Source organism: Gallinula chloropus (assembly GCF_964237585.1).
Source record: "Gallinula chloropus genome assembly, chromosome: 4".
Taxonomy (NCBI): domain Eukaryota; kingdom Metazoa; phylum Chordata; class Aves; order Gruiformes; family Rallidae; genus Gallinula; species Gallinula chloropus.
In genome coordinates this window covers 85,070,551-85,087,608 of record NC_140088.1, presented here as the reverse complement: position 1 = coordinate 85,087,608, position 17,058 = coordinate 85,070,551, and the positions used below count along the sequence as shown (strand labels likewise).

The 17,058-nt window shown below is 54.2% G+C and overlaps 1 protein-coding gene across 1 annotated transcript; it reads right to left on the bottom strand.

Moving 5' to 3' along the window:
• Window positions 1-5,480: 5,480 nt before the first annotated feature.
• On the bottom strand, window positions 5,481-14,382 carry UBOX5 (U-box domain containing 5; the record flags this gene model as incomplete). Its single annotated transcript, XM_084262966.1, has 4 exons — window positions 5,481-6,422; window positions 7,856-8,017; window positions 11,784-12,966; window positions 14,329-14,382. 4 exons carry the CDS (start codon window positions 14,380-14,382, stop codon window positions 6,211-6,213), a joined length of 1,611 nt encoding a protein of 536 aa, XP_084119092.1. The 3' UTR covers window positions 5,481-6,210.
• Window positions 14,383-17,058: the final 2,676 nt, after the last annotated feature.

Sequence of the window (17,058 nt, the reverse complement as noted above, 5' to 3'; positions counted from 1 at the left end):
AATTGAAGCAGAGAAGGGAGACCTCAGAGCCCCTTCCAGTCCCTCAGGGGCTCCAGGAAAGCTGGAGAGGGGCTGGTGATAAGGGCAGGGAGGGACAGGACAAGGGGAATGGCCTTCAGCTCCAGGAGGGCAGATGCAGAGGAGATGTGGGGCAGAAATCCTTCCCAGGGAGGGTGGGGAGGCCCTGGCACAGGCTGCCCAAAGCAGCTGTGGCTGCCCCTGGATCCCTGGCAAGGTTCAAATCCAGGCTGGATGGGGCTTTGGGCACCCTGGGCTAGTGGAGGGTGTTCCTCCCTTTGAGCTCCCTCCCCACCCAAACTGTTCTGGGGTTCTATGAATAGACACAGAGAACCAGAAAACAATCAGCCTGGGGGTCACTTGGGGTGTCTGGAACATGGCTGGTCCCCACCCTCATCAGCAGCCCTTTCCTGGTGGGTCAGTGACCTGGACTGGCTCAGCCCCAGTGGAGCGAGGGGGACAGTGGTACCCTGGGTGGGGAAGGGGCTGCTGCTCTGCTCAAGCACCCTAAAGGAAACCGTGGTCCCACTGGATCCACCCTGGCAAAACCAAAATGCTTTGAAAATCAAAGTGAGCATCGTGCTGGGCTTTGTAGGGGACGTTGGATGGGGATGAAGCCCAGAGCATCCCTTCACCACCCGGGGAGAGAACTGCGGCACGCAGGGGGAAGGGCAAGTGTCCATTTTGGGGGGATGCTTGTGATTCTTGGGGGTCCCAGCTTGATCCCTGGGGTTTTGGAGGGATGCATCAAGCGTCCATTTTGGGGGGGATGCTTGTGATTCTTGGGGGTCCCAGCTTGATCCCTGGGGTTTTGGAGGGATGCATCAAGCGTCCATTTTGGGGGGATGCTTGTGATTCTTGGGGGTCCCAGCTTGATCCCTGGGGTTTTGGGGGGATGCATCAAGCGTCCATTTTGGGGGGATGCTTGTGATTCTTGGGGGTGCCAGCTTGATCCCTGGGGTTTTGGGGGGATGCTTGTGATTCTTGGGGGTCCCAGCTTGATACCTGGGGTTTTGGAGGGATGCATAAACCAGGGGGTTACAGCCCTGTTTTTAGGGGGGGCTTTTTTTGATGGGTAAAACAAGTGTGATTTGCCCCCCCCCAAAAGGGATGAAGGGTAACAGCAGCCCCTGAAACAAAGGAAGACAAAGGAAGCGGTGAGTTCCCAAATTTGCCCCCTGCTCACCACCCCAGACGCTGAATCACCCACATGGGGCAGCCGTGAGCAGCTTTAATGACCAGTATTATTAGCACCGGCCACGTTTCCCCATCCAAACCCAGCCCCTCGCAGCGGGAGCCGGAACCCACTTGCGTTTCAGGACCTGGGAGGACGCAAGAGCCCTCGGCTGGGAAAACTTTTCTTTAAAAGAAACCCAAATGTCAGCTCTAAATTGGGTGTTACACGCTCATACTCTGTCTCTTCATTACTGTATCGTAAAATTACATTAGCTGGGAACGATCTGCATTCAAATGACTCTGTGTCTGGAATGATAACGCAGGAATATGAGATTAAAATGTAATTATGCTCTTTAAAGTCAAGGAAGGTTAATAAAATGTTTTTTTCCAAGTTGCAGAGGCTCCGCAGCCGCAACACAGAATCACTTATGGGAATCAGGGAGGGGAGGAGGAGGAGGAGGAGGCTGGGAAAGGCGAGGAATGTGTAGGAAACATTAAAAGGGGGAGGTTGGGGGGTGAATGAAAATCATAGAATCATAGAATCATAGAATGGTCTGGGTTGGAAGGGACCCCAAGGATCATAGAGCTCCAACCCCCCTGCCACAGGCAGGGACACCAACCTTCAGGCCTGGAGCTACACAAGGCTGCCCAGGGCCCCATCCAACCTGGCCTTGAACACCTCCAGGGACGGGGCACCCACCCCCTCTCTGGGCAGCCCAAAATATTGGGGTCACTTTGGATGATGGGGTTTTATGGAGCTGGCAGACCCAGCTGGGAGTGCCTGTGATGCTCACTGGTAGTCAGGGGTGCTGCTGCCCTCCCAACTCCCCCCCAACCCCAGCTCCTGCTCGATGCTTTGGGGCTACTCAAATCCGTGCTCCAACTCCCCCAGTGCCAGCCATGGGGGTCCCTTCTCTGCGTCCCCAGCACCGGATTTGCTCCACCACGTCCCTGCTCTCCCCCAGGCTCTTCCTGGGGCCCCAGAGGAGCCCCCTTCGTTAGGGCTGATCGCCTAACGACATGCAAGGCGGGCGCTGCAGGCGCCGCAGCATTAATGGGCACCGTTAGCTGCCTGCTCTCCATCACCCAGCCCGCCTCGGCTCGTGCAGGAAAGCCCCAAAGGCCTTGGGGAGTGGGCAGCAGCCCCAAAAACCCCATACACCCCTCCCCCCCACCCCAGCCTTCCTGCTCCCGCTGCCCCAGCGCCCTGTGATATCAGCAAAGGGGCTGGGGGCTGCCGGAGAGGCTCAGCCACGGGGCTTTGCTGCCTTCCCCATGGCTCTGAATAACCCGGCAGTCGGGCAGCGGGGTGTCCGGCCGTGCCCTGCGCCCTTCCCACGTGGGTTTGTGTGTGAGACACCCTCCAGCCATACATGTAGGATCCCAGCACTGTCACTGTAGGGAGTTATGTATACAGAAGCAGCATTCCCTCCCCCAGCCCCGTCCCTCATCCATGGAGGCAGCTCCGGTACTGTTGGGGCCTACACCGAGGCTTTGAAGGCCGTGGTGCTGTGCTGCAGCCCGCACTGCCCAGGGAGGGAGTCACAGCAACCAAGTTTAACCCGAGTAACACCGGGGACATCAGGTTCCCCATGGAAAACGGGATTTTTCAGTGATTGGTGCATTTTCCTGCCTTTGCCAGGCTGGAGGGGGAAGCGGCAGAGAAGGGGGAAGTTCCTGAGGAGCTCACACACTCTGGGGCTGGGAAGCAGGTCAGGCTGGCCCAGGGAGTGACTCCCTTCTAGCTCTGGGGGGGGGGATATTGCCCCTCACAATACCTTTGGGGTGGCACTTAGCAGAGTGCCAGCCTGTCACCGGCCTGTCAGCCGGTCGCCATGAACTCACAGCTTGATGGGGGTTAATGGCTGGGGGCTGAGGGGGTTCCTGCACCTCCAGGCTGTGAGCACGGCGCCTTCTTTTTTCGTGTCATGGCTAAAGAGGCTCCTCTGCTTCCATGACATGATGGAAAATAGCTTTGATGCTCATTTCAAGAAGGAAGAGCAGCCAACGTCACGCTTGGCCAGGGCGCTGGCGCTATCACTCGTGCGTCCGAATCCACCCCGCGGGGATGCAGACGTCACATTGGGAGGTCACTGACCAGCAAGGGCTGGATTTGTCCTCCTCAAAGCGTCTGAAGGCGAGCGAGAGACGAAATTGCTCAGGCCTTCAATCAAAGGCTCTTCCCCACCCCCCGAAGAGAAGACAGGCTCAGCCCCGGGAAATAGATTTGATGGTGCCATCTGCCCACTCCGTGCCTGAGCTTTAGGGGAACTGCTGTGGGCCCTGGCACAACACCCCACGGGAAGTGGGGAGAAGGACTTGGGGGTCTTGATTGATACAAAGCTGAGCATGACCCATGCTGGCAGTCCTGAAAGCCAGCTGTGTCCTGGGCTGCCTCTAAAGCAGTGTGACCAGCAGGTTGAGGGAGGGGATTCTGCCCCCCTACTCTGCTCTGGGGAGACCCCCTGCAATGCTGTGTCCTGCTCAGGGGATCCCAAGGACAAGAAGGACATGGAGCTGTTGGAGTGAATCCAGGGGAGGCCATGAAGATGCTCAAGAAGACTGGAGCATCTCTGCTCTGGAGGTAGGCTAGGAGAGTTGGGGTGGTTCAGCTTGGAGAAGAAAAGGGTCCAGTGAGCACTTCGAGCCCCTTCCAGTCCCTCAGGGGGCTCCAGGAAAGCTGGAGAGGGGCTGGTGACAAGGGCAGGGAGGGAGGATGGAGGACAGGAGGCAGGAAGGCAGATGGAGAGGAGATGGGAGGCAGAAATCCTTCCCAGGGAGGGTGGGGAGCCCCTGGCACAGGCTGCCCAGAGCAGCTGTGGCTGCCACTGTATCCCTGGCAGGGTTCAAATCCAGGCTGGATGGAGTATTGGGCACCCTGGGCTAGTTAGCATGGCAGGAGGTCTGAGGTCCCTTCCCATCCAAACCACACCATGATTCTGTTATTGTACATCCTGGCCACCTGAGTGCCCCAACACCAAATCCATCTCCTTGGGGTGCAGCAGGATCTCTGCTGCCCAAGGTTTGGTTTGCTGGGGAGCCATCAGGAGGACCCAAGCCCAGCAGGGCTAACAAGCTGCTTCCCTAAGCACTGAGGTGGGTGCAGAGGGCACTTCATCTTTTCTCTCTCCATCATCAAGGTGGGAGGCAGGGATTGAAACTTGCTGCCAAATGGTCTGAGAGGGTTAAGGAAGAGGAGAAATAGGGTGGATAAAGGCTCTGAGAAACCTGACCTACGGTGGGGTGAGCCCTCCCCTGAGGAGGGGCTGGATCTGCCCTCTACCCCTGCTACCTGTGCCTCCCTGGAGAATGAAGGGAACCTGGAGAGAGAACTCGCCTCCAGCCCCAGCCAGAGGGCTCCCGGCCGCATCCCCACCCACGGCTAGAGAAACCTTAGGGCAGGAGGGACACTTGGCAGCACCAGCAGGTTTGGGTTTTGTCAGAGGTGAGTGGCCTTCATTAGTCCCAGGTAAGGAGGACATGGCTGTGCAGACAGGGGCTCCTCTGGCAGTGATCCTTCCCTGGCGATGGGGGGTGGAGGAGGTGCGAGTGCTGAATGACACCGGGATGGTTCACTGTGAGCACAACCCCACCACAGACTTAAGAGGATTTTTTATTTCTTCCCCTGCCTCTGAATTGTGAGGTTTTTAGGATTCTTTTCCCTACTTTGTAACCATTTATTATTTGAAGATGGGGGGGGGGGGGGGGGGGGAGAGCTGCCTATTTTTGGTAGGGATGACGATGGGTTACGAACTCCCACTGACGCAGGACGGGATGGGCTCAGCCGCTCCCCGTGACCAGACGCCACCAACACGACGGGATGCTCCGCAAGCAGGTGCCTTTTATGAGGATAAAGGTGCTGTGTGCAGAGGTGAGTTGAGTCAGCTGGAGGCTCGTTACCCCCAGAGAAACCAGCATCTAACAGCAGCGTCTGCTCTGCGGTGAGAAATTGCCAATTAAGTGCTGACAGCAGGGGGTTACAGCGGCGATGAAACCCTCCGCTGCCACCTTACCCACGGCACAGCCAGGACAGAACATATCCGGGTGATTTTTTTCCTTCTGGCTTTTTTCTGAGCAGCTCTTGGAAGAGCAGATGTCCTCTTTGGGTTGAAGGTAGCGGAGTCTCAGCCCTGGGGCGGTCCACGTGGCTCCTGTGATAGCCCACCCCCCCGATGCACCGGGGTCTGAGGCTTCCTTAGCTTTTCACAGCCCATTCATTACTCAGTTCTCTGCACAGAGATTCGCCCCACGGAATCATTAAGATGCACAACGAGACCAATTAGGAGTCAGAAAGAACACCCGACTTTAACCATAATTTTATTAAGGCTTAAATGTCTATCAGCCAGACAGGAGCTGGTCCAGTCACACGACAGAAACCCAGAGCGACGTTTGGTGTGACGCCATGGCTTTGTTTCTACAGGAGTTCTCAGGAGCAGGATGAGATCGCTGCCGGTCACTCAGGCGTTCACCACCACGGCCTCTCTTCACAACTTGCTGGAGTCCAGCACAAACGGTGCAGCCCTGTGGCACAGCCAGGGCTCGGTGGGGAGAAGGGGAGCGAGGCAAGGGGCAGGGGAGGAGTCAGGTAGCTTGCACGTTGTCAGTCACAACACCTTCGCCTGGTCCGCGACCGAACGGCTGCTCGTCAAGATACGTTAACATGGTTTTAACTCGCAGGGAAGCTAAACTCACGGTCCAAAAGGCACCTATGCTAAACCACAGGATGGCAGGGAGAGGGCGGGCGCGACGGGTGGAAATCAGGTCTGTGTAAATACGTGATTCCTCAGTAAAGAAGCTATGGCTTTTGTTATCCTCAGATCGCTTTGCTCCGGCGCGATGACCTAACCCCCCCCCATCCCCTCCCCGCTACTCTGTAAGCACAAGAAGACCAAGTCCTCTCCGCCACTCCAAGCTCTTTCCAAAGGCCTCCGTCCTCCTACGGGTGGATACAGCCACGAGGGAAGGGCAGCGGCTCCTTGTTCTCGTCCTCCCGGTGGGCTCCGGCGGCCGCAGGGCTCAGAAGTGAACCCTCCTGACGTCGTGCGTGGCGGCCGACCGCTTACAGCTCCCGCACAGGACCGAGGAGAGGGACTTCTGCCTCTCGGCCAGGCACGGGCGACACATGAGGTGGCCGCAGGGGAGCTGGTAAACGGGCTCCGTTTTGAAGTAAGAGGAGAAGGCTTTGCCGCAGGAAGCGCATCCTTGGCTCTGGCTGCTCCTGCCCTGCTCTGCAAAGGTGATGGGAGAAGTGCCTCAGTTGTGTGTGGGGCTGTGTGTGACAAGTCTATGCCGTGCCACCCCTTACATGCCCAATCCTGCCTACAAGCTGAGGGCCCTGAGGGCTCTGTGGATGTAGAGCAGAGCCAGGGGTGCTCACAGCTCAGGGAACAGTCTGGGTTTCGGGGCAGGCTGTGCTCAGAGGGGGTCGGATCACGTCAGCGTTTGCACCATCGGGCTTTGGATTGAGGACAGATGACTGTAAAGGGCTTTTCACTTTTATTGAGACTAAATCAGCCTCCCTTCCGCTCTCCCAATGAATTAAAATCACCCATTCCCCAGCGAAGGGCTGTAGGTATCACTTTGCATTCCTGGCACACGCTACCTATCAAGGGCTGCTCACTCAACTCTAAACAGCAGCAATTTCAAAGGGGACAGGAAAAAGCTTAATAGCTTTAATGCTGCTGCGCAGCAGCGAGAGCTGTTCAGAGACAGACAGGCACTGGGAGCTGCACAGCACCAGCCCTTTCTCACAGCTGCTCGGTCCCACTGAACCCCCTCCTCTGCCATGAGCCATCAGGTCCCCACTCAGGTGACGAGGAGCAAGCCAGCAGTTAGGGCATCAGCTTGTGGGGAGATGGGTGAAGGTTCAGTGCTTCCCTTGTGTACCCCAAAGAAATCATCCAGGGAGCCCATACACAGCTGGACTGGCATTCTAGCTAGCAGGTGTGATGAAAACCCCAAGGCCTCAACAGCTTGGTCTGTATATATTCAAACCCAATGGGATTGTGGGCAGACTTGGCCAGGCAGCCTGTGACACTATCATTTGTTCCTGGTGTTTGCAAGGTTCACACCTCCGCAGCTGCCCCTCCGAGGGCAGGGAGGTGCTGGCTCAAGCCTTCTCTCTGCACCAGACTCATTCCCCATCCCCATGGTCACTGCCCCCTTTGGCTTTTGCAACTAACAGGCAGCATTTCAAGCTGCTCAGCCTGAATCACAGAGCTCTGCTGGCAACAGCCAAAGCCTCGACAAGGGGTGAGCTCTCAGCCTGAACTAACCCAGGGCAGGCCAGGCTGCACACCCAGGATCGTCCCCAGGCAGCACGGACAAGCTGCAGCAGGCAAGTCATGGGACTGGTGCTGGAGCCTGCCCTGACCACAGACATGGACACTATCCCTCACTTTCTGTGGGTCAGCAAGGTCTAACTGGCCTTGCTGAGAGAGTAACCCATTAAAGCTGCTGAGATAAAGAAGCAGGAGTTGGGAATTGTTAACTAAAGCCTGCTGGGAGATGGTATTGTATTGCTATATGGCACATGTAATATTTTGTGGTCCAAAGATGCACAGAAAGACGCTGAATGGCAGCACAATCCCTCCCTGTTAACCCAGTCCGGGTTCTCTCCTCTCTCACTCCCCAAGGTGAATCAGAGACACTTGCTGCTTACCGAGGAGGGTGCCTGAGCTCCACGAACTGCTGCAGCCTCCCTCGCTCTGCGCCTGCTGCTGGCTTTTCATCAGCTTGGCTGTGAACGAGGGCATCGAGCTGAGCGCCGAGTCCAAGGCAGTGTCCAAACTCTCTGCCAGTTTTTGCTCGTGAGACACCAGATCTGCAAAGAAAAGCACAAGCCCAAGAAGCAGAGGCCAGGAGAAAGCCAACACACACCAGAAAGGCTGCTTTGCCTCTGCTGAAGGGACAACACTTGGGGTTTCAGCTCAGCCACTCGCTTCCTCCAGAGTTCTCTTTCCACCAGCAAGGTGCCAAGATGGGGATGTAGTGCCCCATCTCCTTTGGGTCCTAAGGATGACAAGTCCTATGGATTACTTTCCAACAATCAGGTCATGCCCCAGTGCCAACACTCAGGCACTGTCTTGTATCTGCACACCTGGACAAGGCCAAAAGGAAAACTACCCAGTCACCCCTCTCCGAAACCGTGGGCAGCTCCACTGAGGGTCCCAGCCCAGTGCCCCCAGGCTTGCTTTGTGCAGCTAACCAGGAACATTTAAATCACTAACAAAATCTGGGGTAGTCTTTATTCTCTCTGCCCCAGTTCTGAGTCACAGGGTAAAGCGAGAGGTACAGCGCTGGACCCTTCCCTGCAGTTCTGTCCTGTGTGGTACCAAAGGCACTAATTAAGACTATGAGTTAAGGGAACGGTGTCTGCATCACTCATCCTGTTAACTCCATCTCCCAAAGGAAGACCTCTGAATCAGTGCTGCACATGTCCTGCAGCAATCAAGGCTGCAGCTCCCTGGGCTGAGCACTGTGCTTTTATTTATGTATGGGCACGGCTGCCTCGGGAGCTCCAGGACCCTCAGGGCAGCCCCTGCTCCTGGGGAGGGGGCTGGGGCACATCCCCAGTGGGAGCTGTTACACACCTCTGCAGGAAAAATAACTGCCAGTTCTTCCTAAACCATGGAACAAGCTCTAGACTGAGAGATGAGAGCAGAAATCTGCAGTCTGACTTCTCCCTGCTCTTGCTGGTATCAGCAAGCATCAAGCATTTCCAACCAAGTCTTTAAAGAACTCATTTAAAGTCAAACAACCACCTGAGCTTTTTCCTCAAGACATTTTTGGGCAACTGGGGAGAAAGATGAAGGGTGTCACAGGTACCAGCAGGCAGTGACAACAATCAGAAGCTCTGGGCCACCTAAGTTTGAAGAACATGAGAAAACACAACTTACCTGCCTAGAGAGACGGCCCTTACGTGGCCAGAAGACACCTGTGTGCTTACAGAGTCCTACTCAGACCAAACCACTCCCAACACACTGCTGCTCCCTTCAAGCTCCTCTAAATCAGAGATCCCAGCTTAACTTTACCTTCCTCCTCCAGCAGGATTGCCACCTAAAGCAGTAACTCAGCTTGATGACAGCAGAGAGAAGACAGAAGCGCTGCTGCCTGCAGCAGAGTTACAGCCACCCAACAGCTGTGCTGCCAGCAGCGCCAACACGTCCCCCCCTGTGCCAGCGAGGGGGAAGGCAAGTGTGCCAAAACAGATGTGGGTTCACACCAGAGATGTAGTGTGCAGCTAAGAGGAGCAATTCCCTGTGAGCCACAGACTGGAGTCTGAAGGTACCAGTCACTTGAGAATGAACCACAAAGAGCAAACAGATTTTTGGGGAGAGAAGTGTGGATCTTTTTGGTATTTAAACCACAGATCACCTCTGGTTTCTAAAGAGTTGTCACCTCCTCCTCACTAGTCCTGCCCACCACAGCAGCTGAATGCTGCTGGACCTAAGGAGAGTACCCCACACTGCTGCCCCCTGCACACAGGAGATCCAAAGCCACAGCTGGGGACTGAGGTGGATGAAGGCACTCAGCTTTCCAGAGAATTTATCTCAGGGCTGCAGGTCTGGACTGCTTTTTTGCCTCCTGGAGCTTACACCCAGTGGCACTGCTACCAGATGGCTGATAAAAGTAAGGTTAAATGGCAACCAGTGCCCATTTCCTCACCCTTTAGGCACAAGCTACATCCCCTGTCCAATGCCTCAAACTTGTTTTTTGCTTTAATTAGCTGCAAACCTCTGTTTTTTTGCTTTAATGAGCTGCAAACCCTGGGTTTTTTGCTTCAATGAGCTGCAAGCCATGTGCTGTCCTCTCCCCCTTGTCCAAAGGCAGCACTGCCTGTGCTTCCCTTGCTGTGATCTATTCCAAGCCCTTGTGCTGCTGCACCAGGATCAGCGTGGACCAGAGGCTGTGCAGCAACAGGCTCCCAAAACTCAGCCTCCACCCACAGCAAACACTGCCCTGCCAGGGGGGACACAGCCTGTGCAGGGAACCAGCTGCACCCATGGGGCAGGCTGGCAGCACCTGGCCAGGGAAATCCAGGAGCAGGATTAGTGCCCCGTTCCTGCTTTCCTCCCCAGCTCACTGCTCGTGGCAGGATCCTCACCAGCCAGGACTCCCTGTGCCATCAGCACTGGACATTTCTTTCCCTGATGCAAGAACATGTTGGGTGCTGGGATAATGGATCACCCAGGGTACAGAAACTGTTATGCTGTGAGGAAAACGGTGTCTCTGCACAGACAGTGGCTTGAGAGCAGGGAGGGGGAAGGAAATACAGGCTGAAAGGGAAGCACAGTGAGCTGAGCAAATGGGAAGGCTGTGGAACTGCCTGGATGGACGGGCCCAAAGGGTGGTGGTAACTGGAACAAAATCCAGCTGGAGGCCGGTCACAAGCGGCATTCCCCAGGGCTCAGTCCTGTTCAACATCTTCATCAATGACCTGGATGAAGGGACTGAATGTTCCCTCAGTAAGTTTGTAGATGACACTAGGCTGGAAGTGTTGATCTGCCTGAGGGTAGGGAGGCTCTTCAGAGGGATCTGAACAGACTGGACCAATGGGATGAAGTTTAACAGGGCCAAGTGCAGAGTGCTGCACATGGGACAGAACAACCCCATGCAACACTACAGGCTGGGGGAGACTGGCTGGAGAGCTGTCAGGCAGAGAAGGACCTGGGGGTGTTGGGTGACTGCAGGATGAATATGAGCCAGCAGTAACCATCAGCAGTGTGCCCAGGCAGCCAGGAAGGCCAATGACATCCTGGCTTGTGTCATAAATAGTGTGGCCAGTAGGTCTGAGGAGTGATTGTGCCCCTGTACTTGGCATTGGTGAGGCTGCACCTCGAGTGCTGTGTGCAGTTCTGGGCCCCTCACCATAAGAAGGTCATTGAGGTCCTGGAGCGAGTCCAGAGAAGGGCAACCAGGCTGGGGAAGGGGCTGGAGGGCAAATCCTATGAGGAGGGGCTGAGGGAGCTGGGGGTGTTCAGCCTGGAGAAGAGGAGGCTGAGGGGAGACCTTATCACCACCTACAACTACCTGAAGGGAGGGTGTAGAGAGGTGGGCGATGGTCTCTTCAGCCAGGGGACAGGAGATGGGACAAGGGGAAATGGCAAGAAGCTGGGCCAGGGCAGGGGCAGATTAGATATTAGAGACAAATCTTTCATTGAAACTGTTGTCAGGGCCTGGAACAGGCTGCCCAGGGAGGGGCTGAGTCACTTCCCCTGGGTGTGTTTAAAAAAGGGTAGATGAGGTACTTAGGGATATGGTTTAGCTTAGGATGGGAATGGTTGGACTTGATCTTTTAAAGGTCTTTTCCAACCTTGTGACTCTGTGAAGAGACTGCACAGGTAACACGATGAAGGCTAGAGATGAGAAGTGAAACAGGATGGGCACAACCACCACCCAGGATGGCAGGCCATGCTGTGGGGAGGTGAATGAGGCAATGACCTGACTTCCACACCACCTATCAACAGCGAAATACATTGGCCTGGAAACCTTCTAGAGGTGAGAAGATATTCTGTACTGACTTGCAAACCCAGCCCCGGGCTGCCAAGACACCCAAGAACCACAAGTGACTTAGGGAGCCACGGTACCTGTGGAACAGTCCATTTGGATCAAGTGTGAGTCACTGTCAGTTCTCATTTTTTTAGCACTGTTCTCTGAGGTAGACGTGACAAGTAAGTTTGTAGAAGAAAAATAGGGTGTCTGCACAGAGCTCTGATCCATACAGTCCATTTTCCTTTTCAGAGAAGACATTGTTATGGAAGAAGGGACGAGCATTTCAGAGGCATGAGCCCTCCCAAGCAGGTTGGTGCCAGGGATGCTGTGCTGTAAGAGGAAGTGGTCTATCCTGGCCTTGAGGGTAGGGTGAGGTAGGGGCTGCGAGTGCTGGCTGAAGGCCACTCCAGTGAAAGGATCGCTGGGTACCCTGCCCCAAGACGCCTCGCTCCGGTTGCATTTTTCCAAGGTGGTCTGGTCGATCACCTTCCCAGAGGGCAGGAGCATGGGGAAAGTCATGATCTCCAGAGTGATGGGGTCCAGGAATTCTTCAGGGATGTCTTGGACCACGTCCACCAGCTTGCGGAGGGTCTGCTGCTCGCTGTCGTTGGTGCTGAAGGGCACGCAGTCGCTCTCCATCGGCGTCCAGAGCTCTGGCTTGAGGCTGCTGACATCCTGGGCGAAGAACTGTGAGGCCACCTGAAAGACTCCCTCAATCACCTCCTGAGGACAGGATTTGGCAGGCTGTCCCCACACCTCCAGCCTCTTAATGCAAGGCAAACCTCCCCCAGCCACGTGGGTGATGCAGATTTTCAAGTGCGACACATTGCTCAGCGAGGCAGGCCCTTTGTTCCAGAGGTCTTGAGATGCTGAACCAGGGTAGGAGAAGACATTTTCCATCTGATGGAAGGGAGGCCTCGGCTTGAAGCCTCTGTGGCCAAAAGTCACTTTGCTTTGATTTTTTAAGACTGCTTTTCCCACAAGCGTGAAAGTGTCTTTGTCTGACACGGTCTGACCGGCCAGACCTGGGAACTGACCTTCAGGGTTCTGCCAGGAGGTCTTATTGCATGAGGTAGAGGTGTAAACTTCGAGCCCAGAGAAGGTTTGGTACCCTCCTGATGAGATGTCGATATTAATCCTGCAGAGCTCAATGTTGAAGGGGAAAGAGATGGTGACGTGGACCGGAGGTTTGATGAAGTACTCGCTGCGGAAGCCGCGGTTTCTCCTGGCGAGGTCTTCAGAGATCAGATTCTCCACTTCGTAACCATCAGCAGAAATCTGTGTTTCAGGACAAAAACTGGATTTAATTTGAAGCAAGAAAATAAAAGGAAACTAATTTCACAAGCATGTGCACAGGCTTGTAAGAGATCACCAAGACTGCAGTTTCACGCGCAGCTGAGACACCACCGCAGGTCCCCACGCTGAGGCAGACCAGCCCCAGTCCCACCACGCTGTCCCTGGGGCTTAGAAGTTCTGCAGCACTTGCTGAATGGACAGATGGCAGCAAGGAAGATGTATTTACTCCTTCTGCTGAACAGGGTCACTCTGCACCCAAGAACTGCACCAAAGCTCAGCAGCACAGCTGGGTCTCCCAGCACGCCACCCCCACGGAGGGTCACTGCTTGTACAATTAAAAATGGCCTTGGATCAAACCCCAATTAGTGTCTAAGCTGTACTGATGATGCTGAGCAACAATGTAACTGCTTGTACAGTAATTTAAGTGAATCTTGTTAAGAGCTGGGTATCCTACTGGGCAAAGGGAAAGCTGTAATACTGCAGGGAAAAGACCTGGCGATCAGAGCACACGTACCTGGAAGCACCTCATGTTGCCTCACCATGAGATCCTGCAAAATTGGGGCTTTTCCCCTGCAGTTCTTAGCATGTGCCACATCAGAGCAGTCACATGAGGCTGTATGGTGTCCCAGCAGAGATTAACCATAGGCAGGAGAACCCTAAACTCTCAGGAATAACTTCTGGGAAATCTCTCAATACTCAAAAATTACTCAAAGTGCTGAGCCTTCAGCTCCACTTCATCTCCACTTGAGCTGCAGATCCCCAGCACCCCAGACACAGGTTCTCTTTGTCCTGAGATATCAGGGGCTCTGTCAAGACCAAAGCACATGAGGGGAAAGGGATCCAGGAGCCCAGATTCCCAACATCAGTTCAGAAAACCTCCCTGCTGGGAACTGACAGGAGACTGGCGAGCTTGGAAGAGAAAGCTGTGAGCAAAACCACCCAAATCACAACCCTCCCACATCACCAGAAAATTATCTGGACATTAATAATTGGCAAAACTGCTCTCAGCCCTGCAGACTAAAGAGCCCACACCTTACCTTTACACTGGGACTGCATCTGTCCTCAGCACTTCTCTTGCTGGTGGACACACACAGCCTCCCATGTCAAAATCCCTCTCTGAACCAGCCAGACCACACAAAATGACCTCAGAGTTTGCTGTGAATCACCTCTGCTTTCTCAGGAAATCCAGCCCCCAATCAGTCTTTCCAGAAACACTGCTAATCACCACCACAGATGAGCCATGAACGAGCCCTTACCCTCCCAGCCCAAACCAGTCCAGCATGCCATTGCCACCTAACCCCTCCACCCCTCCAGCTCCCTAAAACACCACGTGTTATATTTTACCTTGTTGCAGTGAATTCTTGGCTTGAACTGTGGGAGACAGACGTTTATTACCATCTTGGCAGCTGGAGAGAGCTCACTGTCTGAGCATCAGATTCAACTTGGGGGAAAAAACAAAAAAAAAAGGCAAAATAAAGAAAGTGAACATCAGCAAGCAGTGAAAGGATCTTGTGTTTTTGGAGCCTGTACGAATTACAGGCTCAGCAGTTTCTAAAATGCAGCTCAGAGCTGAGCCTGGGAGGTGAAACCATTATGAGCCCAACTGACTGTGGTGGAGAGATGGGATCAAGAGGAGAAAAAAAAAGTGTCAGTATTAATTAGCAAGCTGCTGAAGAAACATCAAAGAGAAGATGGCTACTTGAACTAAAAACCTCTTGCCCACATCTAGACCAGCAACTAGATCTGAGTTTACTGAAGATGCAGGAGGTTTTGCAGGTACAGTAAAGCACCAGGAGGTTATGGGGGGAATCGGTGTGAGCTCTCAGCAGGCTCAGCCAGACCTGGAGGACACGAGGTGGGCGCTCTGTGACCAGACTGGTGTGTTCAGCACAAGACCTGGCCTCCATTCCCACCCCTGTGCCCTCCCACTGCTTGTTTTGCCTCCGTGCCCAGTTCTCCCCAGCACATCACATCTATCTGCTGCCTTTCAGGTCCTGCCTGAGCAGGACAACCCCCAGAATGGCAGGCTGGGGAGGAGGGTAACCCCAGCCAGCTCCAACACACCGCGAAGAGAAACATCTCTGCAGGGCTTTGGGAGCCTCGGATGTAAACGAAGATTAAACACACATATTAATAATCAGTATTTAATAGCTCCAAGGGAGCAGAGAGCATTTAAGAGCTCTCAGGGAGATGATCTGTGTTCTGAACACTGACCCAGCCGACTCTTCTGACAACGTTCATTAAGGAGACTCAAGCGAACGCACCTTCTCTTCCATTGAAAAAAAATGTGACTGGAATTGGTTCTATCAGATCCCCTTTCAGGAATTGAATTATCTGGGAGGTAAGAGTTTTAACCTTATGTTAACCTTAGTTTTAATTTGTCATTGCCTTGGGCAGCCTTGCAAATCAGGAACCCATCGCTTCCTTTGAGAACAAGCAGCTCTTTAATGATTTCTTTTTTTTCAAGTGAAGCTGTTAGTTCAGCCAAAATAAAATTGGCCTTGTGGGGGCACGTCAGTCCAGCCACTGACAAGCAGAGCTTGTGGCAGGCTCTGCCTGCCTGCTCTGGGTGCAGCCACCACTGTGAGCCTCTGATAGAGCACAAGAGTCTGGAACGAGGCCTGTTGTGTCCTGGCTACAGATCCCACATGGAGAAATCCACCCCACAGAAGCCAATCCTGCAGAAAGCAGAGCCTGAGGGTTACGATGTCAGTGCTTGAGCCAAGCAGGTGGGAACCCAAGAGCTGCAGCGGGACAGGTGAGCACCCCTTGTAGACCCAACATGTGGACTGACAGCCATCAGGAGCAATTCCTGCTCCTTAGCAGGGAGCAGAGGAACAAGGAGGATGCTCCTCCACTATTCCTTCCTTGGCTTCTGAGCCTGAGAGGCGTCCAGCACAGGGCTGCCAAGGAGGAGCTGTTCAAGTAGGCTTTTGAACTGCTCTGACTTTTGGCACCCACGTCTCGCAGGAGTTGGACTGCTGGTTTAACCACAGGCAGTGTGACAATACTCCTCTTTCTGGCTCCCTTTGAACCTGTTGCCCAGTCAATGACCTTGGTCCTCAGTGCTGGTATTTAAGAAAAACAGCAACTCTCTTCACTCTCCTTCTTGGAATGACCTTGGGATGCACCCTCTCCTCTGTTTGCCCCTCCATCCCTTTCCCAGGCTGCTGACCTCTCCGTTCCAACCCGAACAGAACGGTGCATTCCCATTCCATCTCTGTGGAGCCTCTCAGAATGAGAGAGGCACCTGCACCTCTGCATCCCTGAAAGCTCATCACTTTACAAAGGCACTTCTCAGGATACACTGTCTACTGAGATCCTGCCTACTGCAGGTGCCAGATCCTACTGCACACCTCATGGCCCTGCAACCTGGTCTTTCATAGCACTGCCTGGTGCCAGACAGATCACAGGTGGGTGCCAGCCACCTGGTGCCCTACCTACAACTAGGGAGCTGTTGCAATAAGGTACGTGGATGTTGAACTAAGGTGCTCCTTAGCATGCTGAGTATTCAAAAGAGAGGAAACAGACAGCCTTGTGATCTTAAAACTGGCAGCCAAGAAGAGCTAATACACAGTATCAGGGCTGGGACAACAACCTGATTACTGCTGCCTCTCTTCCCCACCCTCCACCTCAGCCTTCAAACACCATGCTGAAAATCAGAACAGCTCAGCTGCTGTTGCAGCAGGAACAGGAGTTTCACCTGCTGCCCCACATGAAATAATCCCTGCAGCTGCAGTCAGATGCATGCACCTCAGGAAACATTTCTCCTCATGGAGAGAACCACCACCCCAAAACTCAGGCAGAAGCCAGCAACTCCATCCTCAGAATGGCATGCAGAAACCAGACATGGGGCCACATCCTGAGCAAGGAAATAAAACAGTGAGACATGTAATGCAGGGTGAAACCAGCAGCCCCCAGAGCGGATGCTCCATGGAGCTGGAGTCTGCACTCCAGTCTGCCCAGATCTCCTCATCACCCAGACAGGGGAATCACCTCGAGGTGGATTTGCTGGCCCCATTCAACTGCAGACATTAACAGCAGGATGCAAATCCTCTCTGCCAGGTGTGGCTG